At 51.2% G+C, this 24,760-nt stretch overlaps 10 protein-coding genes across 10 annotated transcripts; 3 read left to right on the top strand and 7 right to left on the bottom strand.

Moving 5' to 3' along the window:
* Window positions 1-46: 46 nt before the first annotated feature.
* Window positions 47-2,125, bottom strand: A1O5_06201 (uncharacterized protein; the record flags this gene model as incomplete). The annotated part of the gene is made up of 2 exons (XM_007746796.1): window positions 47-1,665; window positions 1,765-2,125. 2 exons carry the CDS (start codon window positions 2,123-2,125, stop codon window positions 47-49), a joined length of 1,980 nt encoding a protein of 659 aa, XP_007744986.1.
* A 1,065-nt stretch (window positions 2,126-3,190) lies between these two features.
* Window positions 3,191-4,740, bottom strand: A1O5_06200 (uncharacterized protein; the record flags this gene model as incomplete). The annotated part of the gene is made up of 2 exons (XM_007746795.1): window positions 3,191-4,172; window positions 4,229-4,740. The coding sequence occupies 2 exons, from the start codon at window positions 4,738-4,740 to the stop codon at window positions 3,191-3,193; spliced, it is 1,494 nt and encodes a 497-aa protein (XP_007744985.1).
* A 668-nt stretch (window positions 4,741-5,408) lies between these two features.
* Window positions 5,409-7,496, bottom strand: A1O5_06199 (uncharacterized protein; the record flags this gene model as incomplete). The annotated part of the gene is made up of 1 exon (XM_007746794.1): window positions 5,409-7,496. The coding sequence occupies one exon, from the start codon at window positions 7,494-7,496 to the stop codon at window positions 5,409-5,411; it is 2,088 nt and encodes a 695-aa protein (XP_007744984.1).
* Window positions 7,497-9,072: 1,576 nt separating this feature from the next.
* On the bottom strand, window positions 9,073-9,971 carry A1O5_06198 (uncharacterized protein; the record flags this gene model as incomplete). Its single annotated transcript, XM_007746793.1, has 3 exons — window positions 9,073-9,424; window positions 9,479-9,548; window positions 9,620-9,971. The coding sequence occupies 3 exons, from the start codon at window positions 9,969-9,971 to the stop codon at window positions 9,073-9,075; spliced, it is 774 nt and encodes a 257-aa protein (XP_007744983.1).
* Window positions 9,972-10,709: 738 nt separating this feature from the next.
* Window positions 10,710-12,683, bottom strand: A1O5_06197 (uncharacterized protein; the record flags this gene model as incomplete). Its single annotated transcript, XM_007746792.1, has 5 exons — window positions 10,710-11,665; window positions 11,732-11,834; window positions 11,900-12,228; window positions 12,327-12,590; window positions 12,650-12,683. The coding sequence occupies 5 exons, from the start codon at window positions 12,681-12,683 to the stop codon at window positions 10,710-10,712; spliced, it is 1,686 nt and encodes a 561-aa protein (XP_007744982.1).
* A 958-nt stretch (window positions 12,684-13,641) lies between these two features.
* On the top strand, window positions 13,642-15,588 carry A1O5_06196 (uncharacterized protein; the record flags this gene model as incomplete). The annotated part of the gene is made up of 1 exon (XM_007746791.1): window positions 13,642-15,588. One exon carries the CDS (start codon window positions 13,642-13,644, stop codon window positions 15,586-15,588), a length of 1,947 nt encoding a protein of 648 aa, XP_007744981.1.
* A 752-nt stretch (window positions 15,589-16,340) lies between these two features.
* Window positions 16,341-17,306, bottom strand: A1O5_06195 (uncharacterized protein; the record flags this gene model as incomplete). Its single annotated transcript, XM_007746790.1, has 1 exon — window positions 16,341-17,306. One exon carries the CDS (start codon window positions 17,304-17,306, stop codon window positions 16,341-16,343), a length of 966 nt encoding a protein of 321 aa, XP_007744980.1.
* Window positions 17,307-19,498: 2,192 nt separating this feature from the next.
* On the top strand, window positions 19,499-20,593 carry A1O5_06194 (uncharacterized protein; the record flags this gene model as incomplete). The annotated part of the gene is made up of 1 exon (XM_007746789.1): window positions 19,499-20,593. The coding sequence occupies one exon, from the start codon at window positions 19,499-19,501 to the stop codon at window positions 20,591-20,593; it is 1,095 nt and encodes a 364-aa protein (XP_007744979.1).
* An 89-nt stretch (window positions 20,594-20,682) lies between these two features.
* Window positions 20,683-21,591, bottom strand: A1O5_06193 (uncharacterized protein; the record flags this gene model as incomplete). Its single annotated transcript, XM_007746788.1, has 1 exon — window positions 20,683-21,591. The coding sequence occupies one exon, from the start codon at window positions 21,589-21,591 to the stop codon at window positions 20,683-20,685; it is 909 nt and encodes a 302-aa protein (XP_007744978.1).
* Window positions 21,592-22,395: 804 nt separating this feature from the next.
* On the top strand, window positions 22,396-24,279 carry A1O5_06192 (uncharacterized protein; the record flags this gene model as incomplete). Its single annotated transcript, XM_007746787.1, has 1 exon — window positions 22,396-24,279. The coding sequence occupies one exon, from the start codon at window positions 22,396-22,398 to the stop codon at window positions 24,277-24,279; it is 1,884 nt and encodes a 627-aa protein (XP_007744977.1).
* Between the last annotated feature and the right edge of the window lie 481 nt (window positions 24,280-24,760).

The raw sequence follows: 24,760 nt of genomic DNA, 5'->3' as shown, positions 1-24,760 counted from the left end.
TCTATTCCGGTGCTAGGGAGATATGGCAGCTGAGACTGAAGCATCTTCAATTGGTGGATGCAATTTCAAGACCTTTGAAATCCTTGGATGCTCTCCACTCCGTCACAATCCTTGCGAAGTCTTCTGGTCCCTTGGCCCATAATGATAATCGGGCTCTCTTTGCCTGTTCCTTTGGAGAGGCGGGGCGAGCCAGTTCTCCCTCTGCATTGAAGTAGTTTGGCGTACAACCGGCCACTGCCGCGAAGGCTCCAGCCTGTGAAGCAATAAGTTGGGACCATTCCTCCTCGGCCTCAAGTGTTGGTTCAATGGTGAAATGATTTTTATACTTGTCGGGATTGTATCTGTCCTCCCCATTCACCCTCTTCGTTGCCGAGGCGTAAGACAGGATCTCGGAGATGTGGGTCGCAGAGAGATCAACAGAGAAGCTGAAGTTGGGGCTACCTCCAGCCTGGATGAGACCAGGCCAGAAGAGATTGGGAAATCCGTGGCTCATCATTCCATGTAGCGTGGCGACGCCCTCTGTCCACTTTTTGTCGAGCGAGAGTCCGTTACGGCCCTTGATGTCAATATCCACTCGGCCACCCGGGCTCAATAAGAAGAGGCTTCTGTACCCGGTGCTGAGGATCAGAGTATCGATCTTGTACTCTTTATCGCCAACCAGAACCCCGTCCTCGGTGATCTCCTTGATACCAAGACCATTGGTATCGACAAGCTTCACATGTTGCTCGTTAAAGGACTGGAGATACTCATCGTGGAAACAAGGTCGTTTGCACCAGCCTGGATACCAGGGCTTTAGCTTCTCCGCCGTGCTAGGATCGGTCACTATCTCATCGACTCGTTTGCGGATGCCCTCCTGCCGAGGCAGGTCAAGGGCATGGAGCTCCTCAATATGTTTCTGGGCCTCTTCTGGGGTTCGGCAGTTCAAGCCAGTGGTGCCCGTCAAGGCACTGTACGAAGGCATTCGTGTCCATCCATCGCTGACCATATCAACGGGCGGTTTTTCCGGGGCGTTGGTCACGAAGCGATGAAAGTTCTCTATCCGCTCTTTCTGCCAGCCTGGCTTTGAGTTAATTGTGCGAGCCCACTCTGGATCAGTAGGTCGGTTGTCTCTTCGATCCACGGACGAAGGTGTTCGTTGGAACACGTAAAGCTCTTTGGACCATTGTACTAGGGATGGCACCACCTGCATTGCTGTAGCGCCGGTGCCAATGACGCCAACTCTCTTGTCCCTCAGCTTAAGCATCTCGGGTTTAGTGGACGTTCCTCCAGTGCTGTGGTAATCCCAACGCGCGGTGTGGAAGCAAGCACCTTTGAACTTCTCGATTCCGGGGACCTGAGGGATATGTGGGAAAAAGGTCAACCCTGTGGCAAGGACTACAAATCGCGAATGAACAGTGATCGGATTGCCTTCCTTGCCAGGCTCCAGCTGAGGCACGAGGCGGGTCGACCACTCCTTGGCGTTATCATCCCATTCAAGGGACGTGACACGCTGCCGGAGCCATGCATTTTCGTCGAGCTTCCACTTCCTGGCAATTCTCTCGGCGTGCCCTCTTAGTTCCTCGCCGCTGGCGTACTTCTGTGTCGGCATGTAACCGGTCTCTTCGAGCAGAGGCATATAGATGTAGCTCTCGATGTCGCAAAACAATCCTGGGTAGCGATTCCAGTCTGCTGCAGTCAATAGTGACGATCGAGGAACAACAGTAGAGCCTGCAATATCGGTACCAAAACCTTGGGCCCGATATACAGAAAAGGGGAATCACGCACACCAGGTACCACCAAAGCCACCAGCGTAATCCACAATGCGAATATCTTCGAGTTTGAACCCGGCCTGAAGGAGTCGCACCGCAAAGACCAGGCCGCTCCATCCGGCGCCGATGATCAAGATCTCGCAGCGCGAGCCATCCTGTGGCGGGGTAGGGCCGAGTGGACGGGCATCTTCTTCAATCCACAGGTCTGCTTTGAAATGCCGGAACTTTGGGAGGGCATGGAGGTCGATGAACTGAGCAAGTCCATCAGGGCGAAGCCGCTTTTCGCGTTCTTGATTGTACTTCAGTTGAATAGCAGCTGCATCGATATCTTTCAGGCCTGCTTGTTCAAGCTGAGATGGGGAGGAAGGGTCTCCCATAGCGACAGAGGATATCGAAACTCCTGCTTGACGTCTCCCAAACCGATACTACTCAAGCTCTCATTGACAGTCCGAGCTTAATAAGGAGAAATATAAAATTAAGACAAGGACTTATCAATAGCCAAATTTGCTTTTCATCTTGCTCTAGATGGAGCCACTGTGAACCATGTGTTGCTGATTGCCGCGGGGACATCAGGCCGGACGCGGGATAGGCCTTGGGAACTGGCGTGCCCTCGGCTGTGATTTTTCGGCATTTCGTATAGAATCCTGGAGTAGTCTCAAAAAAAAAAACTGCACCGTAAATCACCGTCAAGACAATATCCACTTCAAAGCGCTCGCTTTCAATTGAATGATCATAACCTACATATTATGTAGAAGAGTGTAATGCTGGTATCAAGAGAATCTTGATCTTCTGGCGAGCAAACTAAACTACTAAAAGGTTTTCATTATCACCAAGGATTGTGTAGTAAATTCGCTTTGAAGTTTGCACATCATCTCTCGGTACACTTTTCTTCTGAAATAGGCTCGCCGGGCTGTCTATTGAAGGAATAGCTGTATTTTAAAACGATACTGCTTCGGGAATGAAGATACCTCAGCACGTGTGGTTTTGAAGACCATCGTTGGATTAACAATCGACCCCTCGATCCTCGTCACACCTATCTCAACCTCGGGTGGCGATCGGCTGAAGCACGCAGGCTCTAGCTAATTATACAGGGCTGGACAGAGAACTCGTGGAGTGAGGTGTTTGAAGCCGGAAAGGCCCTTCGAGACATACCCTAGACTTGAAAGTTGGCTTACAATCTCAGAACACCCGACAATGAAAAGGTGGTCGAGATCAACACGTCCCACCCCCCAAATCACAATAGGCTTGCTTACAAATGTGACGACCCTGGTGGTAAGGTAAAATGGGCCTTCCGTCGATGAAAAACGATTGTGTCATGATGTTAGACGTGCAAACAATGCCCACTACCTTCGCGCCAAGACTAGTATATACAATGGATATCCGGAGATAGTAGCTATCTGAATCGCATTGAAGCTCGGTAGGATAGAGGCCTAGTGTTGCGGTTAAAGTGTATAGACAAAGCCTTCCTGACCTTCCAAGATGCGACCTGTCTCTTTGTGGAGCCGATTCTGTAGATGGAAATGCCAGGCAAGTAGCAAGCTAAGACCAATGATGCCAACAGTACAGCAAAGCACCACAATCACACCTGGAGTATAGGACGGGGCATCCTGAGACCTGAACACGGTGGAGCCAATGATGCCTCCCACGGCTCCAAGGGTAAGTTGCAGCCCTGAGATCAGGCTGCGCTTTGTTCGTGTCGGTGCATTGTTCTGACCAAAGACAATGATCATAGGGCCATTGACCAGCGCACCACCGAGGGTGAAGAACAAGCCCAGATATTGAGAGCCGGTACTGGGTCCCCACCGCGTCAATACGATCCCCATTATGACGTTCAGCGAGAAGAAGATTACAAACGGCGACCTCATGCGGATCCGATCGGACATCCAGGAAAGACCAGCAGCCAGGAAAAAGGAGTAGAAATATGGCGGAGTGGTTAGGACCTGACTGAGTGCTCCAGTGAAACCCATTTGACCGTTCAGGATCAGGGGCATGAAATACGCCATACCGTACGTGGTGGCGACGCAGAACATGTACATGATCCCGAAAATCCAGATTTTCCAATCGCCGAGCGTCCGTATCACCAACTTGACCGTCAATTTTTCTTCACCATGCTCCTCCCGATCTTGCGCAATCAATCGGACAGCGACATCTCGTTGTTCTTCTGAGAGAAGCCTCGACTTTTCGGGGTATTCATCAAGCACAAAGAAAGCCCCGACTGCCACGAGGACGGTGATTGTACCCTCGAGGATGAAGATCCAGCGCCACCCAGCGTAGTCGGCAGTATTGATGCGTGAAAAAGCATACGCGAGGATTCCGGACAAAGAAGAGATCAGAGAGGCGCCACAAACGACTAAAGCCAATCGCCTCCCAAAGTAATAACGGGGGTACCATGAGCTCACAACCACAATCACAGTGGGGTAAACACTGTCGAAATCAGCACTGTCGTAAAAAGACAACCAGGACAATGAAACCACACTCACCCAGCTTCACAGATGCCTAAAAAGACGCGCATGGCAACCAGACCAGCGTAGTTACGGATGAGCCCCATCCCCAAAGTGAAAAGACCGAAAGTGATCGAGAGGAATGTGAGCCAGTACCGGACCGAAGTTCTGTGAAGAACGTAGTTGCTGGGGATGACAAAAAGAGCGTAGCCAGGGAAGAAGACCAACAGCGAGATGGAATACTGGTATGACTTGAAATCCAGCTCGGCTGCCATGCCTGCGACCGCAGCGAGACCCATGTTGGAGCGATCGATGTAGCAGAACGCAAGAAGCACCATCATCACCGGCACGACGACAAGGTCCATCCTTCTGATGGTTTTGCGTAGCTCTTCCGAGCTTGCAATCGAATCAATACTCTCGATCTTTGGCTCGCCATGTTCCTCGTGTTGGAATGTCGAGGTTGTTGAACCCCCCTTAAGCGGTGTGGTTGAAGCTATGGTATCTTCTGCCATCTGCTGGTCGCCGTCAAACGAGGTTATAGCAACTGACATTTGTGGATATAAGGCGAAATGAAGTGATTTGCAACCCTTGGTGACTGCTGATACACCTTCTTAAGAAGCGGTTCAAATACGAGATAGCGCCTCTCCATCCTTTCCCCATGGGGTTAACTTCGTGGGCGTGGAGTCAAACCCCATGGGCCCGGGATGCAGTTAACGCAAGCCGAGGGGAACAACATGATGGAGCCGAGGGCCAGTTGCCAGCAAAAGGCATGTAGTACAGCAAGCACTCCGCGCAATATCGATTAAGGTTCGAGGACCATGGCGTGAGATTTCTGCTCGCATATCTCTTTGAGCGCAATACGGCAATTCAGAGTTGAAAAGACCTGTGTGTGTGTGTGTGTGAAGACTGTTAGAGATGTATTTTACTCCGAGACATGGATACGCATGATTATTTGGTTTTCATGATGGCACATTGATTTCATAATAATCGCATTGCAGGAAATCCTAGATGCTTCAGATATCCCCTGTTTCTTCTCCCTTAACCTTGACAACTCGATTCGGTTCAAGCTTTTCGGTGACTGTAATATACTGGTATCCAAGGTCGCTACGCCTATGACTTCGCTCTGGGTACATCCAAGTACACCACCAGCGGAAATGGCCACCAAGTCTCATAGTAAGGTCGAAAACAATATAAGCCCCAATGGTGCTGTCCTGAATTATCAGAGCGGGACGCCTTCCGGGCGAGGTTGACGCCCAGCCGCAGTACTGGGAGGCCCAAGAGGTTTGTTTCCGTAGGGGGTAACGTCAATACCCAGCTCCTCCGCTTTAATTCGAAGCGCGAGGCGGGCCGAGTGAAATCTGCTGAACGAGAATTGATGGAACATTGAGTACAGACCTTTCTGAGGGAGCGGACAGTAATTTATGATGGATTCGCCCTCCGGTCCGAGGAAGAAGGCGTTCCCTTTCTCCCAGCGTTCGTGACATTTCTTAGCCATCTTATCGCCCATAAGAGCCTGGATCGCGCTCTTTGTGTTCATATAGCCAGTTGCAAACACAACGAAGTCAGCTTGTTGGCTAGTACCGTCTTTGTAAGAAACACCATCTTTAGTGAAATGGTCAATCTCCGAATGTACAAGATTAATCTTCTTGTCGGCTATGAGTTTGCAGCAGCCGGTGTCCCAGTAAAAGCCTCCTTGGTCGAAAAGGAACATTGAATAAGCGCCGCCGCCATGATAGCCGTCGTGGAGACGATATTCGACGCTCCTCAGAGACTCCAAGAGATCGTGATCCAGCTCTCGAGCTTTCTGTTGTGCACGAGGCAGGAGCTCATATTCGACCGGGAATGGCTGCCGCAGAAAATTGGATTGGTCTGCAAGCTCCACCGGCAGACCGCCTCTTCGATTCGTCAACTCACGGCTTCGGAAGAAGTATCGGACGCTCTTCTCCACTGACATGACGTGCGTTGCACTCCGCTGGATCATGGTCACTTCGCAGCCATTCTCGGTCAGCTCGTAGGCAATGTCGTGAGCAGAGGTTGCGGCACCGACAACGATACAGCGCTTTCCTTTCCAATCAGGGCCTGTCCGATGACGCGAAGAATGAACGACCAGGCCGCCATTTTTCTCAAACTCGGTCATACCCGGAACCTGAGGAACGTTCGGTAAGGATCCAGAGATACCCGTAGCAATCATCAAATGACGAGGGTGGAGGATGTGTTTACTGCCGTCTCCTCGTGTGACGGAGACCGTCCACCTCCCCTGCCTCTCGTCGTAAACTGCATTTTCACCGTCGATCTGAGAGTTCGTCCAGACGTTGAGGTCCATGATGCCGGCGTATTGCTGTAAGAAATTCGCCAGCTTCTGCGCAGGCAAGAAGACAGGGAACCAGTGCGGGAAGGGAACACATGGCATATGATTGGTAAAGGTAGGGCCATGCAAAGACAGTGAAGCGTAGCGGCTTGCCCAGCTGTATCCAACCCGATCCTCCTTCTCGATGATGAGGTGTGGTATACCGAGGACTTTGAGCCGCGCGGCCATGCCTAGACCAGTGTGTCCGGCTCCTACTATCACGACCGTGGGATCAAATCCGTCCTTACCTTCGATCTCATCCTGCCGAAGTTCTTGATAGCTGCGAGCTTTGCCCAGAGGATCCTCAACCTTTGCATGCTGGTAGCGAATTTTATCGCCGCTCTCAGCGTCCCACCCTTCAACCGTTTCGAGGGCGGTACCAATGGTGTATATCTTCCAATATTTCACGTCCGCCAACTCAGCAGCCGAACCTGTCTTGGCCGCGACCGGGCTGAGGCGCGCAGCACCAATACCGGTGCCATGCGCAAAGTCGAATTCGAAGTGGAAAAGGATGAAAGAGAGATCTTCCCCAAGTGTCTCCAAGGATGAGGGGAGCTGGGAAGAGATTCGAATATTCTTGATCCCAGTCTTTGGAAGCCGCTCTTTGAGCATGGGTCGAATAAGTTCATGCCTGTGAAGCGTCCGAATGTCCCATGTGAGCAACTCGACATCCTTCCAGTAGCCATCCTCGTAGATGAATTCAGTGATGGCATCAACATCTTGTGCTTCAACGGCTTTCGCAAAGGGAGTCACAAAAGACTCGACAATCTTCTCGACAACCACAGCGGCATAATCTGGAGTGAAGCCAAGTTGGCTGTTAGTCGGAAGCGTGGCCCGCTTAATGTGCCCGTAGTAGCCCAGGGTTTCGGACAAGGGTACACCGGCCCAGCCAATCGTCACATCAGCGTCGGGAGGGCGAACCGGGTCGTCGTTCCAGTCAGGGACGGGTTTTTGGATCATGGTTGATCATAAATCTGTCTGCGATAAAGAAATATTACAGTCACGAATCCAGGTCTTTATCAAGAGCTTATACTTGCCAGGCAAGTGCCTCATTCTTCCCCGCATCGACCAAATTCATCCTAGTACGAATAGACGTTGACTGTTTAGATTTGACTTACCTCGGGCCGAGTGCCGACTACGAGCTAATGAGAAAAGGGTTGTTACAATTGTGCTAACCCGTTTTGTCGAGGCGCTAGCCTTCTGCTAAAGTGAATAAGCGGCGAAGGTCTCGGCCTACCGCCCCTAAACCCAATCAATATCACATTTGGCTAATAAGAAGGAATCAAGCCGACTTAGAGTTTCCGAATCTTCAACATAACAGGCGTGGGCATTGGGCGCTCAGGAGTTCGCTTGAGACAAGGTCACAGATGTGAACCATGTAGAACTCCACTGTCTGTAAATTGGTTGATTGATGTAAGAAGAGTCTGTCTAGATTGTAGTACCCTTCCAGCCTGCCAAGGCGCTAGCATCACCTTCCGCCTGAACGCTTGCAAAGTATGATGGTCCGAAACAGAAAGCACCAGTAGGTTTCGAATGTCGAGTCTCGGTTATTCTTCCTGCACGCACAAATTTATTTATGCAGCGCATTGGTACCGTTCTGTCCATTGATCCATCGTATACCCGCACAAGCCGTTATGTAACATACTATTCTATGCATACGACAAATCATGCGTTCTAATTGGTCAGTCATTCGTTCAACGATAATTTGGTGGTCAATTCTAGCTGCTGGCTCAGTTCCACGATAAGTTATATCAATCCTTACGTGGACGCTAACTGTCACTGCGTGATCCGCGCGTCGATGAGGAAAAAAGTCTGGCTGGGCTTTGGAAAAGCATCATTTCTTGCATCATCATAGCGTATTGGATAGTCATCTGGATGGGTTTTAGTTGGTTTGTACCGAATGCGGTGGTGGACTTTTGACTCCGAGTCCATGCTGTCCTGTGTTACCTAGACCGCAGTTGAATTTTTTAACCCCTTCGGCCGCTTACCCCATGCATTTCTCAAAAGCTGGTTCAAATCATCAAAATCGGTCTTCTGACCTCCCCTCGGCGTGCTCACCTGAAGCAGCCTCGCTCCTCGGGAAGGAGTTGGGAAGTTGTCAATGCGGGACCGCCAAATGACCACCACTGGTGATTTGTCGACCCCGTGCTGGACTCTAGTGTAAGTAGCTAGCCAATCTCCAATCGGCATCTTTGCATATCCCAAAGCGCAGAGTCAGGAGCTTAGAGGTTCAAGCCCGTGCTTTGGTCACTCGGCAGCCTGGCGACAGTCTAGCCTCGCTAACGGTCAATAGCCGTCATGCCGGAGGACTCCATATCAGGTGAGCCCTAAAAATGAATTGTGATTCTTTATCAGGCCAGAAGCTGTCGGAGCTCTTGGTGACGGTATACATACATGGTGACAACGATCAACCAGCGTCTGCGCTAGTCTTGGGTCGATGAAAGAAGTTGTCAAATTTGGTTCAACTTAGGACTATTCTTTCTGTCTCATAATGGCTCATTGGCCAAGTCAACATTATCCAATACCTACCCAAGCCCTATGTCTCAACAGGTTCATGGAACTTACGCGACCTGTGCGACCGGTTCTGGGTCAATTCCACGCTCTCCTTGACCTTTTCATTAGTATACTCAGGAATTTCCTTGATCCTATGCCCCTCGTTGCCAGGCAAGATCTCGATGGCCTCGCCAGAGACATCACTCGCGCCCAGCAGAGACTCAAAGGCTTCCACAAGGGAGTCTACGTGTATCAACAGGCCCCTGGCGTCGGCGTTTTGGTAAAATTCCCCTGTGGAGATGTTCGTCCTAACGATATTGGGGCATATGGCATTCAGGGTGATCTTTTCTTCGGGCAAGTATTTGCCAAATGAACGCGCGAAACCGACGACGGCGCTGAAGACAGTTAGATATATCGGGGTTTGGCATTGGGAAAACTAAATGACTTACTGCTTCGAAGCGGTGTAGATAGGTAGGGTTGAAATGTAGTAGAAGGCGGTTGCCGAGGCCACTGCCACAACTGCAGACATCATGTTTTTAGTTACAAGAGACATCGATTAGAGGGAGTTACACTTGGAATTTCGAGCTTACTCTTTCCACGAAAACCGTACTTATTCGGCTGCTGGCGGCGAAACTGCTGGATCGCCAGTGCTGAGGTGTAAAGGGCTCCAGTCCCGTTGACCTCGAAAACAGATAGGTTGGGCTTCTCAAAAACAGTCGCGTTTGGTCGATTGGGAAGCCAAGATGTCTCGGTAATCCCAGCGACGGGAAAAACATAATCGATATGGCCAAGTTTATTGACGGCAGCTTCGAATCCTTTTCGCTGGGAGTCCCAGTCCGCTACGTCGACCTGCACTGCCCAAGCAACTTGGCCGTTCTTGTTAAGCTCTTTCGCGGCTTCTTCGGCACCCTCGATATTGCGATCAGCAATGAAAATCTTCATCCTGTAGGGAGCGGGAGATTAGCAGCTTTCTCACTGTTCATGGGCTTGAAGTATATACCCCTTGCTGACCAGCCTTGCAGCCAGGGAACGGGCGATGCCACTGGCACCTCCTAAGAAGCAGTCATCAGTATCCACTGAGCGAACATGAGCTTAAAGGATTCTTTGTACCTGTAATATAACCGGTTTCCCCTTCGTACGACATTCTGTAGTCAGGTCATTAACGAGTATGAAAGGCAAAGCGAGATGTCCGTAGGTAGTAGAAGGCGTTGCAGAGGTTCGCGAGGTACCGGGCCTAAATATATATGAAGATTGGGGGAATCTGGAGAATGCTCCCGGGTTTCAGGATTGCCGAGGCTTGAGAGCCGATCGTATGGAAAGCAATAAGTATTGATACCTCGGAAAATGGAGATTTGGGGCGTATCAACACTATGTGAAAGAGGCTGTCTAAGAATGAATTGCTGCAAGCGTTGCCAATTCACAGCGAAGGATGAAGAAGTGACCTAACCAACCAGCCAGCGTAGAGCTACTAGACCATTTCCTACTCTTACTATATTGCACATAGAAATCACGAGATCGACAACTAGAAAGTCCAAGATGCAATAGTAATTGGGGAATCCGAGAGCCGCAGGCAAATGGCCCTCCTCGTGCCAGTCTGCGAGTGAGATTCCGACTGAGTTACTCCCTTTTTCATGACACGAGATGGGCCGGTTTTCATGACTCTTCTGACACTGAATGTCGTTACAGTTTCGCCCAGTCTGAAACATCCTTGACAACATGTCCCTTCTCCCCTCTTTTCTCTTTGTCGCGCAACACTCTCCTCAGGATCTTGCTACTTGGGCTTTTCGGTATCTCGGCGATAAACTCGATCTCCTTCACCCATTTATAGCGCACTCGTCTCTCTTTCACATACTGGATTAGTTTCCTCCCGACACCGTCACTGGGCTCCACAGTGCGCTTCAGCACAACATATGCCTTCGGCCGTTCGGCACTGTAATCATCAGGTACCCCTAGCACGGCGCAATCGTCAACATCAGGGTGGCCTAGTAAGAGATGCTCTAGCTCGGCCGGTGCGACCTGTTGGCCTTTGACCTTGATCATCTCCTTGATTCGGTCAACGATATGGATGAAGCCTTGGTCATCGATACTGCCGATATCCCCTGTATGTAGAAAGCCGTCCGCACCAAAGGTCTCGGCCGATTCTCTTGGATTTGCGAGATAGCCCATTGCAATCTGTGGGCCGCTGGCCAGGATTTCGCCTATTTCGTTTGGCCCTCGCTCTTTACCTGTATCCACGTCGATGACTTTCACTCTTGTCGAGCCCAGAAGCATCCCCCCATTGTTGGCATATTCGTAGCTGTAGAATTCAGGTGGGTGAGTTGTGAGACAGCAGCATGACTCCGTCATACCGTAGCTTTGCCTGAACCCTGTCCACGGCATCTTCTTCTCAAGCAGCTGGATGACTTCCTGTCCAAGGGGAGCCGCACCACACGCGATGCGCTTCACGCAGGAGATGTCGTAATCATTAACGATAGGGTCACGTACTAGCCGTATGACAATAGACGGGACAAGGGTGAGGTCCGTGATCTGGTACTTGACGATAGCCTTGAGGAAGGCTTCCATAGTGAATTGTGGAAGCATGACGCATTCGTCGTTACCGGCGATAGGCCAGTTAATGAAGCGCACGAGTCCACTGACTGGTGATGTTAGTATTATCACGGTTGAGCTGCTATTGCATTGCTCATTTCTGTGGACGTTCTTACTGTGGAACAGGGGTAGGCTAGCCAAGAACCTCTTCTTCTCGGGTCCTGCCACGTCCTTCAGCTGTTGGCATTGAGAAATCACATTCTTGTGGGATAGCATCACCTGTTATTAGTAGTTGACAGTTAGCTCATCCCAGGTGCCTAAGACGCGTATTGCTGAATACTCACCGCTTTTGGCAGGCCAGTTGTTCCGCTACTAAAATTCAGAAAACCACAAACGTCGTTCGTCCTGCCTTTTGGGATGCGATAGGCGGGGCTCTGCCCGTCTTTGCCGTAACTCTCGCCAATTTCTAACAGCTGCTTCATCGTAGTGTAGCCCTCGAGCTCCCCTTCTAATAAGAAGATGCGCTCATTGGGGATCCTGGCTTCCTTTGCAGCTGCAAGGGCAACTTTGATGGAGCCGGGCACTGTCATGATATACTTGGTTTCTGCCGTCTTGAGAGCACCTGTCATCTCATCTGGGTTATACGCAGGAGATGCGCCGTTGACTCTTCCACCTAATATGCCGCGTCAGCCTCCGCTTATTCAAGCTACACTCAACCCCGAGTAATTTCAACGTTCAGGGATTAGTGGAGGGACCAATTCTCAGGCATACCTGCTCTCAAGACAGCGAACATAGCTACTGGATACCATATCGTATTCTGGCTAAACAGTGAGACCGTATCTGTCTCTTGCAAGCCATATCTTTTGACCAAGGCTGTACATAGATGAGTCGCATGCTCCTTCACTTGGAGGAAGTCCAGCCGCTCCTGTGTGGCAGCATTGGTGAAGCCAGCGATCTCGTTGGGTGGAAAGTTAAATAGTGGCGAGTACCTTGCGTCGTCGAAAGCCCATTCCCATACTGTCAAATCCGTTGGATCTGCTCACAGAAAGGAGAGGATTAGCAATGCGAAGTCCTAGAGAACAGTATGGGCATACATTCAATATCGGGATATCTGGACCTGAACAGCATCCTGGATTCGTATCAAGTGACTGCAGGAGAGCCGACACCGACAACGTCCCTTTGAGAATTTGCGCTGGCTGCTAACTTTCTGATATGCTCTATCAAAGCGCGGGTACGATCACGAGGGGTCCCGGTTGGGGCCGGACAAATTGTTCGAGTGGCCGAGGCAAATCAGCCTTTGCGCCGAACGCCAGGCCAACTACTCACGCCAGAGATAACTGTAATTTCCCGTGAGAGTCCTCGTCGCTCGTGACTACTGTACCCGTTTCTTTCCCAGAGAGAAAGCTCTCATGTGTCGTTCCCATGCGAACCTAGGGAGAACTTCACACGTGGTGATGCACTCAATACGACGTAACGAGATAGTGCGTATTGGATCTCCCTCTGCTGCAGAGATCCTCGAGGTGAGAGTGCATTGCCGATTTAATCATATCTGAGTCGATTCTACCTACCGGCTCAGTACGTACAGTCAAGACAAGAAGTCCCCAATCCTGGTCTATAGCTCGCCCTGCTCCCGAAGCCCAGGGTTTTCCGGTCCCCATCTACCTACCCTGAAGAATTAGCGCTTTAGGAAAATCGAATGTCCATATCTTTCTCGGCCTGGGGAAAATAATTTAATTTCCGTTCCTGTGAGGTGATAACTTCCTCATCGCGTGACAGGACGTAATGTTTGTTCTTCTAGCCATACCAAAGTGAATCTTCGGGAGGGACCCTCGGCCCTCGGACAGTACCTCCTGTTGAACCAGGTACATATTGGAGTCCAAAAAGTCGTGGTACTCGTCATTTACGGGAGCGTCGCCCTGGTGGAGAAGAGAGAGCAAAGCTTTCCATTCCTCAACCCTCAAAGTCCTGGTTCCTATATATATCAATTTTACGTGCCTAAGCAAAAATCTGGCTGTTGCCTCATGAGAGTTTCTCAGACATTCAGAGTCCTTCACGGTGTCAGTTCTGTATTCACGAGCAGGTAGATATGGCCCCAGATGCGAGTATCCCTGTGAATGGAATTCCAGTAAATGGAACCTATCCAATTGATGAGGCTTTTATCCGCACAGCGATCGACAAGTCCAATCTAAATGCCCTGCGACTTGCCCTGCTCCAGGTGACCGGTGACCCAGACCTTGCCAACATGCACATACGACGTCATGCCATCCGTGGTGGCGCCATGTTTGCACATGTTGTGGCCGACGAAGACATTCCGGCCCTGAAGGAAAAGGCGTTTGTCTATCTCTCAAAGCTCAAGGCCGACGATGCCATCCCGCCACCACCGTCAAAAGGCGAGGCCAAGAAGTTGATGGACGTCTTCGGCGACAAGCCTGTGGGAGAGCGCGAGTTCGAGTACGATTACGAGGAGCTGGCATACGAAGAATTTCCCCGCACCGCGGAATGGACAGCGAAGAAACCTTCGGCCGAAAAGATTGCCAAATTCAAAGTGGTCGTCATTGGCGGTGGCATCAGCGGGATCGCGGCTGCTGTGCAGTTCAAGAGGCTCGGCCTCAACTTCATGGTACTCGAGCGGCAGGCAGATATCGGCGGCACCTGGCTCCTCAATTCGTATCCCGACGCGCGCGTCGACACGTCGAGCTATCTATTTCAGTTTAAGTTCGTCAAGAACTACCCATGGACGGAGTATTTTGCCTCAGCTGGGGAAACGCGGAACTATCTGAAGAACGTGGCTGAGCGATACCACGTTAGGGATCACTTTCACTTCAACCGTGAGGTAGTCAGTGCCGTCTGGCACGAGGATGAGAGCGAGTGGGAGCTCACCGTGAAGGTTACCGATGGTGATACGGAGACCATCAAGTGCAATGCCGTCGTTAGCGGTAGCGGCCTCTTCGCCACACCCAACAAGCCAAATATAAAGGGCATAAAAGACTACAAGAGGCCTGTTTTTCACACCGCCCACTGGGACCACAGCGTTGATTATCGCAACAAACGCGTGGCCCTTCTGGGCACAGGGTCGACTGGCACCCAGCTCGCTCCCACCGTTGCCTCAGAGGCCAAGTCTCTCACTGTCTACCAGCGCACGCCAAACTGGATCATGAATATGGATGGCTATCGCGCGCGTACCGACGGCCATGTGAGGTACATGTTCGATCACATGCCTTACTACTGGAACTGGTATTGCTATTCAAGTCATGTAACATCTCAGCAGCTGCAGTATCTACAGAAATACGACAGGGACTGGCAGGCAAAGGGCGGTCTCATCAACGAGCGTAACGACATTGTGCGCCGAAACCTGACCGAGTACATTACATCCAAGGCAAAGGGCATCCCGGGCCTGCTAGAGAAGATATTGCCCAAGCATGCGCCGCTGGTGCGCCGGCTGGTTGTGGACAACGGCTTCTATGACATGCTGCGGCGCGACAACGTGGGGCTCGTCACGGAGGACATCGACACATTCACCGAAACAGGCATCAAGACGGCCGACGGTGTGGAGCGCGAGTTCGATCTTGTCATCCTCGGGACCGGCTTCAAGGTGCAACAATACTTTTGGCCGTGTAAGTATGTCGGGCGAAACGGGGCTACGCTGGAAGAGCTGTGGAAGAAGGATGGCCCGCGTTCATACCTCGGTCTCGTCATACCGGGCTTTCCCAACTTCTTCAGCTTTTATGGCCCGAACCACCAGCCACGCTCGGGCGGATTTTACTCTTGGGGCGAGATCTGGTCGCGGTACACTGCCACTGCAATCATACACCTGATTGAGAACGACAAAAAGTCGATGGACTGCCGCAAGGATGTCTTTGATGAGTACAACACCAAGCTCGACGCCGCGGCCAAAGAACTCATCTGGGAAGAGGAGGGTCACGGATACTACGTCAACGAGCACGGCCGCCAGAGCATCAACGCCCCGTGGACCACTGCTGACTACCATCACATGGTGCTCACGCCCGACTTTGCCGACTTTGACATCCGGTAAATTGAAATCCAACACAAGGCCCAAGGAAGCCGGGTGGCATGCTGTCGATGGCATATTGAGCTCCCTGCTTCTTGAGCAATTGATCCCTGTTCTCTTTTCCCAGAGAGAGATTGCTCATGATTCTGTCGCTGCTTTGCCTTCTTGGGAACAGAGTTCAGAGGTGTTTTGCTTATATATCTAGAAATATTTTAGCAAATACAGTCTCCTAGCTGCTCCATGTGTCGCATTCCGTCGATTTGACGCTTGCTCCCGATCTGTCTTTCGAAGATGAGTTTGTACAGATACCGTCCAAACGACCAGTGCGTTTCTCTCGCCAGGCCAGCCTATAGTAAACCGGTTTAACATGCATCAAGTTTCCTGATGCTGGATGCCCGAACGTGGTTCCCAATCGACCAGTCCCGGATCTTGGACTTGTAGGTGTCTCGACTTTGGCTCTTGTATTTTCTCTGTAGGCTGTACTTTACCAAAGTCGGGGGGGCAACCAAGCCCAAGCATCTTGCAAGATTCGTCACTTCGCATTAAAGTGCATTGTTATGATTGCAGGAAGACAAGTGGTGTGTGGTCGAACACTGTGATTTCGTAGTTGGCCCTGGCAATAGGTGTTCAATCACATTGTTTTCGCACCTAACCTCGTTCTTCGTGACACGAGATATCAATTCCATCGATCTGCTAACAGCTTGGCAATATCAAGTAGTTGTCCATTAGCCAACTTATCTCCCCTCCAGCCTTTCCCAGAATGCACTCGACTTGAATCAGAAACTCTGGATCGCGTTCAGTCTATTCTCATGCGCCCTCTTCGATGCCGGTATATTCGGTGCAAGCATCTCAAACCCATGCGGCAGACCGGGATATAGGTGGAGTTCGGTTGAGATATTTTCTGCCAATAGCCTCGTCGCATATGTAATATCCTCGTCGCGGAAAATGTCTAGCGTTCCGACCTCAATGTATGCTGGCGGTAGGCCGGCCACACTCTTCGCTCGTGCAGGGGCTGCATAAGGAGAGACGTCGGCATCCGGTTTACCCGCCTTGTCTCCGAGGACTGCTGTCCAGGCCGTAACATTGTCTTCAACCTTCCACATGGTGAAGGGATCAATAGCCTCCTTCGCAGTCGAATTTTGGTCATCGAGCATGGGATAACGGAGGATCTGCTTGGCGAGAGGAGGCTGGAGGTTTCTATCTCGAGCTATCAAGGCAACGCCCGCAGCCAGACCGCCCCCGGCACTTTCTCCCATGACAGCGATTCTTGCCGGATCAATATTAAGTCTCTGTGCATTCTGATACAACCAAACGAGACTGGCATAACAGTCTTCGACGAGAGTTGTGCCACTATTCTCCGGAGCCAGACGATAATCAACGCTGAAGATGGGAACCGAGCTGTCGCTCACCAAGCGCGCTATAGCTCTGGAGAATACTGGGACTGATCCTAGAATCATCCCGCCACCGTGGCAATGTAGAATGCCTGGCCCTGGCTCCGACGAAGCGCTCTTTTTCGCAAAGTGGTAAACCGGAACTTGGTGACCATCAGGGGCATCGGCATGATACACTGTTTGTTCCACATCTGGTGAGTCTGGAAGACGCCTGAAAAACACGGCGAGCCCTGCTTCCCGACCTTCGCGACTGGGCCGAATATCTTGTACGGCAAGTTTGGGTCGAGCCGATAGAAGGGGAATAAGTGGCTCGAAGACCTTCAAAAATTCCGGGTCGAATTGGAGAGGCATCTTGGCTTGCCGATGGGAAAGAACTTTGCCAAAGAGAACATTGTGCGAGTTCGCCTTTGGGGGTTTGCTACCATCTATAAGGTTCCGTCGTATTCAGGAAATCGGCTATCTGGAGCGTCGGTGGATTGCCACCGAGGTAGGCCGGCCACATCCTTTCACTCCCGAATTTAATTTCACCAGTTATTCGGTATCTACTCCGTATATCGTGGGGAACGGAGCATGGCGGTACTTTCTTGTAGGGTTATAGCGCACAGTGAGTATTGTTGTTGGATTGACAGTCTTACTACGAGACCCATTACTTGATCTTGCTATTCAATAACACCACCTACTCATAGATCTGGGAACGGAGGAATAAGCTCTCGTGGGACGGTCTTGTTGACGAAAAGCAGAGCGCAATATAGAGAGACTCGACAATAGCATTCCCACAACCCAGCCTTGCACGGTAGTATTCGCAAGTGAATGGCGGGGACCATTTTTGCCTGACATCGATGAAGCAGACCTCTTTGGGGTTGAATTCAACATCAAGCCGTTCGGTCCTGCAAACGTTTCGGCTGCTCAGTCTTCTTCGCTCTTTCTATGCGAAGAACTAATTGACGGCTAACTCCGCTTGCTGAACGGCGTGGATTCCATTTCATTTCGACGGCCGAAATTTTCATTTACTGTATACATGATCCCCTTGTATCCTGGCAGGAACTCCAACATTGCTTTTCTCGCTCGTGAATTTCGCCTAAAAATTCTCGGGGCCGGGGGCTTCTGCCATCGTTACAGGGGCCCCGGATGCCGGGATATTCTAGTCTACAGGAGACCATTAATTGATATTATGAGAGAAAGGTATTGCCGCAGTAACCTTACGAACCTCCGGCCACGTTAGGTTATCACGAAAGCCATGCCCTTCTGCCAGGTTGCCCCTTTCCATTGCTGGGGATCAGGCTACTCTCCACATATTTCAGCGACTGGTTTATTTCCTCGGGAAATCTGGGGGCGGGCTCAATTCCCATGATGTGTGGAGATTGCTCTTTGGGTTTTGGTCATCAGAACCTCATTGAAGGAAAACCTTCACAATCACCCGGTACCCTGCTAGCTTGACATTGGGGCTGAATCTTCTCAGGCAATCAACATGCCCAAGTAGAGAGACCTGTCCTCGGGCCCGCCAGCCGTCCTAAAAACTCAAATTGGGGGACTGCCTCCTTGGAAGCACCCAAGCCGAGGGCTGTTGAGTGGTCGAAAACTGCTTTTCTTTGTTCCCGGATTACATATCATCTGTGTGCGAGCTTGCTAGGAATTTCACTGCGAAAATCAAAGTCTATGATAGAGGCTTGCTCATGTCCTGTATCTTCGTTGTAGAAACAACCCGAAATCGGTGAGTACGGGGTATGTCTTCCAAAAGCCAAGGAACTTCAACCAGGCAGCTCTATCACAGTAGCGTCATCGCGGTTGACAAAGATTGTGTGTAACAAAGTAGGCATCTAGGGTGATGCTGCCGAAGACCTTCATAGACATCATGGCCTTTACAACTCCCATTATTGCCGGTGCCAACAATGACAATATGATACCTCGAGAGTTTCTCGGTGGACAGGACTTGAGCCCTGTGGCTATCCCGGGAGGATACCTTGGAGTGTCAGCAGCGCCGCTCTTCATGCATCGTTTCTACGCTGTTACTGTCGCGAAAATGCCAACGCTCCATGAGCCGCTGATCTCCACTATGAACATCGAGCGGAGAATAATTTCTACGTTTTGAACTCGTCCCTTACCAGAGGCACTTTACTCATTGGTAAAGAAGAAACATCCCGAGAGTGTTTCCTCTTTGTGGCTCCAAAGTCATTCCACGGGGGCTTAGTTGGAATTTCACTCCGTTTCTTTCCATGACAATCTTCCCTTTCAGTCGGACAAATATTGTACGTGACGGTCAAGTGCAAGGCCCTTGGCTACCTGTACATCAGAAATCCCCAACCCGAAAAAGAGTGAGTCGCCTCGGGCCGTCGGTTATGTGGTGCTTTCCTCTGCTTGAGTTGGGATTCACATAGTCTTAATATCGCTGGGGCTTATTCCGGGTCTGGGAAGCCCTGTGATACGTCACATGCACATTCATCAATGAGTTTTAAAAGCCAAAAAAGGAGACAAAAGCCAGTACGACTGCCACTTATCAGGATCCAGTCAAGGAGACGGCAAGAGAGCAGTACCACAAGCCAAAAATGCGATACGGCAAAGTTGCAGTATTCTCTCGGCCAGGTGAGCCTGTGAAGATTATCGAGGAAGAAATTCGACAGCCAGCGTCTGATGAGATCCTGGTGCGGGTGTCGATGGCAGGGATCTGCGGCAGCGATGTCCACAGATTAAAAGGCGACATCCCAGCCCACTTAGACGCAGTCTGCTTTGGACACGAAGCTGCTGGCGTCATCGAAAGCCTGGGAGCCGAAATAAAAGCAGACAGTGTTGATACGCCGTTAGCCGAAGGAGACATGCTATATTGGATGCCATTAGCACCTTGTGGTACTTGCTGGGAATGTGTCAACTCGAGCCCTATACACTGTCCGAATCTCAACTGGCCTCCGCCCGCCGGAAAACCTAACGGAGCGGGCTTCAGGCAATACGCAACTCTCAACAAGAAGTGCGTATATATCCGGGTGCCTCCTGATGTGTCCCCTGAAAATGTCATTGCGTTCGGGTGCGCAATGCCAACGGCCTTCAGAGGTCTAAAGCAACTAGGTCCCATCAGTCCTCAGGCCGATATTGTCGTACAAGGCTCGGGTCCGGTCGGCCTGGCATGCACATTCTTAGCAAGTCGGGCCGGTGCCCGTTCTGTTATCGTGATTGGGGATCCTGCCGGTCGTCTTGAGGTCGCATCTTCACTTGGTGCGACTTGCACGATGTCCGTAGCCAACACCACTGCGGAGATGAGATTGAAGAAGGTCAGAAATCTGACAGAAGGTCGTGGGGCAAGCATTGTTGTGGAAGCTGCTGGAACGGTCGCTGCGTTTCCTGAGGGTTTGAATCTCCTTCGAACGAATGGAAAATATGTGATTATGGGACTATACTCCGGCGAGGCCACATGTTCAATCAATCCTGTGCGCATCAATAACTTCAATCTACAAATCATCGGGAGCTTGGGTATTGATGTGGACGCATTCCGCCAAACCGTGGACATGGCATCTGAACACGGTGGTCGATTCCATTTTCCAGAGCTAATCACCCATCGATTTCCCTTAGATCGCCTCGAGGAAGCTATTGTATTATCAGGGCAGGGAATCCCCATCAAAGCCATCATTCTGCCGAACGAAGATGTATAGCTCGTCATCTCACAGGAACATCTCTAGCCTCAATGATTCATCTTATGCGGAAAGGCTCCAGTGTACGCTGACTATCAATTGGTACCTAGTTATCCCATCTTGCTACGAATGAAATTTGCAGCCTGAGAAATGGTCTCCTCCGCCTCGGAAGCGTTTCCTGCCATGAACACCCAAACGTGCTGCATACCCTCGCCCAGTTCCATCTGCACCTCGATCCCCGCCGCCTTTGCATGTTGTGCCAACCGAATCGTATCGTCCATCAAGGCTTCCGCCGTCCCTGCCGTCAGATACATGGGCGGAAGGCCTTTGATATCTGTATGAAGCAAGTCCAGAAGCGGGTCATCAAGAGAGGCACCGCCCACGTACAGGTCAGTTACGCCCTGTATAGCTTCTGGATTCATAAGTGCATCTTTGCTAGCATTTGTCTTGAGACTCTTGCCAGTCAGCCTCATGTCGATCCAAGGAGAGAACCCGACAATGGCTGCCGGAAGGGGTAGGCCGAGGTTACGAGCCGCAAGAGAGGTCGCCACCGTCAGATTGCCTCCCGCTGAGTCTCCCGCGAGGGCGACTCGCTGGCTGGAGAAACCCTTGTCATTGATTAGCCACTTGTATGCGGCGACCGCGTCGTCGATTTGCTTTGGAAACTGGTACTCTGGTGCTCGTCGATAGTCAATGACGAGTGCGTGACTTCCCGCCTTTTTGGCGAGATGCGCCGCTGTCTTGCGATGGCTTGCCGGAGAGCCCGCACTGAAGGCACCTCCGTGCAGGTACAATATCACACGTGACGGCGAAGCCGACAGCGGCTTACACCAGATTGCCGGTCGGACAGTTCCTGGGCATTTGACCTCTTCGTAAGTGACGTCCGTCGGTTCCGCGCTCACGGTACCAAGTTCTTCCAGCAGTATGCGATGTAGGTCGAGTCCCACATTCTCTGACCCGAGATGCTTGCTCAATCTGTGGTAGAGATCCTCCAAAGCCTGTGACTCCTGGGAAGGCATCTTTGGTATTTATTCCGCTCGTAGCAAGCTTGAAGTTGTCGTTCGGTGCAAATCATAGACGTGGATCACCGCACAATTTTAGATTGTAAAGGAGGTGGATTATTGTTGGCAAAGGCCGTCAAAGAATATGAGTTTAGATTCATTTATCAAGATAATTGAGGCAACAGTAAACGACAGGTCTCTGCCTGAGGGCACACCATCAGCCTCGGGTAGTTTATACGCTTCTCTGCCTATTAGTTGTTCCTAGGGTTTGAGACTCCACTTCAGGCCAGGCCAGTTGACAGCAGACTAGCTACAGAGTACAGATACTTCCATACTACATCTTTTACACCAAAACCTAGCGCCCACATTTGCCAGGGGGATGGAAATACGATGTGCAGCCGATACAAAGCCGAGTTAGTCATATCAAGGCCGCCCGATCCACACTCGAGTGTAACACTGGGAACCTGTCACCTGGGATTAACTACGGAGAGTGTAGCCACGGGAACAGCCTCGCGTGGACAGGGCTGTGGTGGCTGCATGGATTGCCAGCTTTGGGCCACGTGATCTCTCAAGTCTACTGAACGGTCTTGCATTGCAAACGATCCTCGGCAGATCGGCCCGATTGGTGACCTCAGAAACTCGGAAACCTTGTAACCACAGACATGCCTGAGTGAGTGGTCGTTCTCCTCGGCTTGCGTTTGAGGGGCAATACGTGCTATACTATTTTCTAGACAATATCAGCTTACCTTGGCTATCAACCATGATTTCAATACTTCTTAAAGAGACAGCGGTCAACACATCCTTGTCAAGTGCTTAGACGCCATGAATGTCAGAAGCCTGGTAACTCTGCGCCCTGTCGCTGCGTTCAACAGGTCTGGAGACCGCATTTGCCGAAGTGCTGCTGCTCGCAGACTTGGCCAGCGTTGGCAGACCACAGCATCGTCCCCACAGACACCGGACGTGCGAATTCTGGAAGTTGCTCCCAGGGATGGCCTTCAAAACATCAAGACGTTGGTTCCTACAGCTACTAAGATCGAGCTGATACGGAAACTCGTTGATACCGGTCTGGGACACATTGAGGCCACATCTTTTGTTTCGCCAAAATGGGTGCCCCAATTGGCGGATGGCGCAGCGGTGATGGAGGCGATCTCTCCCCTGGCGGCCGCGAACGATATCCAGTTCCCGGTGTTGGCGCCAAACCTGAAAGGTCTCGAGAATGCGCTGAAGGCCGGAGCAAAGGAGGTGGTTGTCTTTGCTTCAGCCACGGAAGCTTTCAGCAAAATGAACCAGAATTGCACAGTTGACGAGGCCTTGGCCGCCGCTCGACGAGTCATGGAGATTGCAAAACCACAAGGCGTGCGGGTCCGCGGTGTCATCTCTTGTATCTTTGCGGATCCATACTCTGGTCCAACGAACCCCTCCAGTGTCCTTCGTGTGGCCAAAGAGTTCCTGCAAATGGGTTGCTACGAAGTCGGGCTGGGAGACACTTTGGGAGTCGGTACTCCTTTGAAAACTCAGAAATTATTGGAGGTGCTCTTCAAAGAAATTCCACCTGAGAGGCTCGCAGGCCATTTCCATGATACCTACGGCCAGGGTGTTGCAAATGTTGTGGCGGCCTACCAAATGGGCATCCGTGCCTTCGACTCAGCAACTGCGGGGACGGGAGGATGTCCTTATGCCAAAGGCGCGAAAGGGAACGTGGCCACAGAAGACGTGGTTTATACCCTGGAAAACTCTGGGATTTCCACCGGCATCAATTTGGACAAGCTGATCATGGTGGGTGACTGGCTGTCACGGCAAATCGGCGTGCCCAATGGAAGTCGGGCAGGCGCAGCGCTAGTCGCGAAGCAGAGCTCGCAGAAGGAGGAGAAAAAGAGCTCTGCGAGAGAGTGGAAAATCGTCGAAGAGATGCCAGACTACCGAGTCTCGCGAGCTGGTCCAGTCGTGAAGGTCACGCTGACAAGATCGCGACATGGCAACACGATGACACTGCCAATGCTGGAGGGCTTGACCCAGGTCTACACGAAACTAGCCAAGGATCAGACCGTCTTCCATATCGTGCTTTCGGCGGAAGGCAAGTTCTTCTGTACCGGCATGGACCTGAGCGGAGGCACCAAGACCACCGAAACCGATAAGGACCAAGGCTATCACGCAAAGATCCAAGCGCTTTTCTCTGCCATTGACAACTCTCCTCAGATAACCATCGCTTTGATAGAAGGCCCCTGCTATGGAGGAGGCGTTGGGCTCGGCTTTGTCTGCGACATCCGGCTTGCATCTCCCAAGGCTCGATGGACATTATCCGAGATCAAGATTGGCGTCGCCCCAGCCATCATCTCCAGATACATGGCACGCGAATGGGGCTTCTCATTCTTCCGTGAAGCCATGCTCACAGGAAGAGAAGTCCAAGACTCGGAGCTTCAGCGCATAGGAGCAGTTCACGGGGTATCAGAGGACACGGGGAAACTGCTAGAGGACTATCTAGACAAGCTTTCACACTGTGCCCCCAAATCAGCGTCAGTTTGCAAGGAACTTGCCCGTCTGGCATGGACAGATCCAGGAAAGCGAAAACAAGATGACTTCATTGAACATACCTTCCACAAAATGATGGTGCCGGGCTCCGAGGGCGAATATGGCATCCAACAATTCCAAAAAAAGAATAAAAAGATCCAGTGGACCGACTTCCACTTCGGCGAGGCAAAATTGTGAATGCACGGACTTCGCAGAGTCTTTCTCGGCCAAGAGGGCTTGCCGGCATGACTTGAATAGCGATCCGCCTGCCAGTGTCGTGAGAATCTTTCCGCTTGACCAAATTACAAGCACCAGGAATCTGAAGGGCCTAGGCCTGTCGGCCAAATCCTCTCCGATTCGAGACTTAACCTCCACATCCGGGTCGGTGGGCTAAGCTACAACTTCGTAACGAATCAAAGTATTGGAAGAGACACGCATACCCGGCATGTCATTGCTTTCCTTGTCGACAAGGCACACGCAGAATACAAGTCATCTTGAAAAGAGCCTGCCCGACTCTTTATTGCAACGGTCCCTATTGATGGCTGGTTCGATACAATGTCAACGGAGGCCTTCGCCACATCAGAGAGGAACCATCCCACGGAAGGTCAACGGCGGGCCTGGGAACCGTCTAACCATGAATCTTCGCGGGGGTTCAATATAAGTATCAAGTGATGGATGT

Source organism: Cladophialophora psammophila, assembly GCF_000585535.1.
Source record: "Cladophialophora psammophila CBS 110553 chromosome Unknown aczJe-supercont1.8, whole genome shotgun sequence".
In the NCBI taxonomy this organism is placed as follows: Eukaryota; Fungi; Ascomycota; class Eurotiomycetes; order Chaetothyriales; family Herpotrichiellaceae; genus Cladophialophora; species Cladophialophora psammophila.
This window is presented reverse-complemented; position numbering and strand designations above follow the sequence as displayed.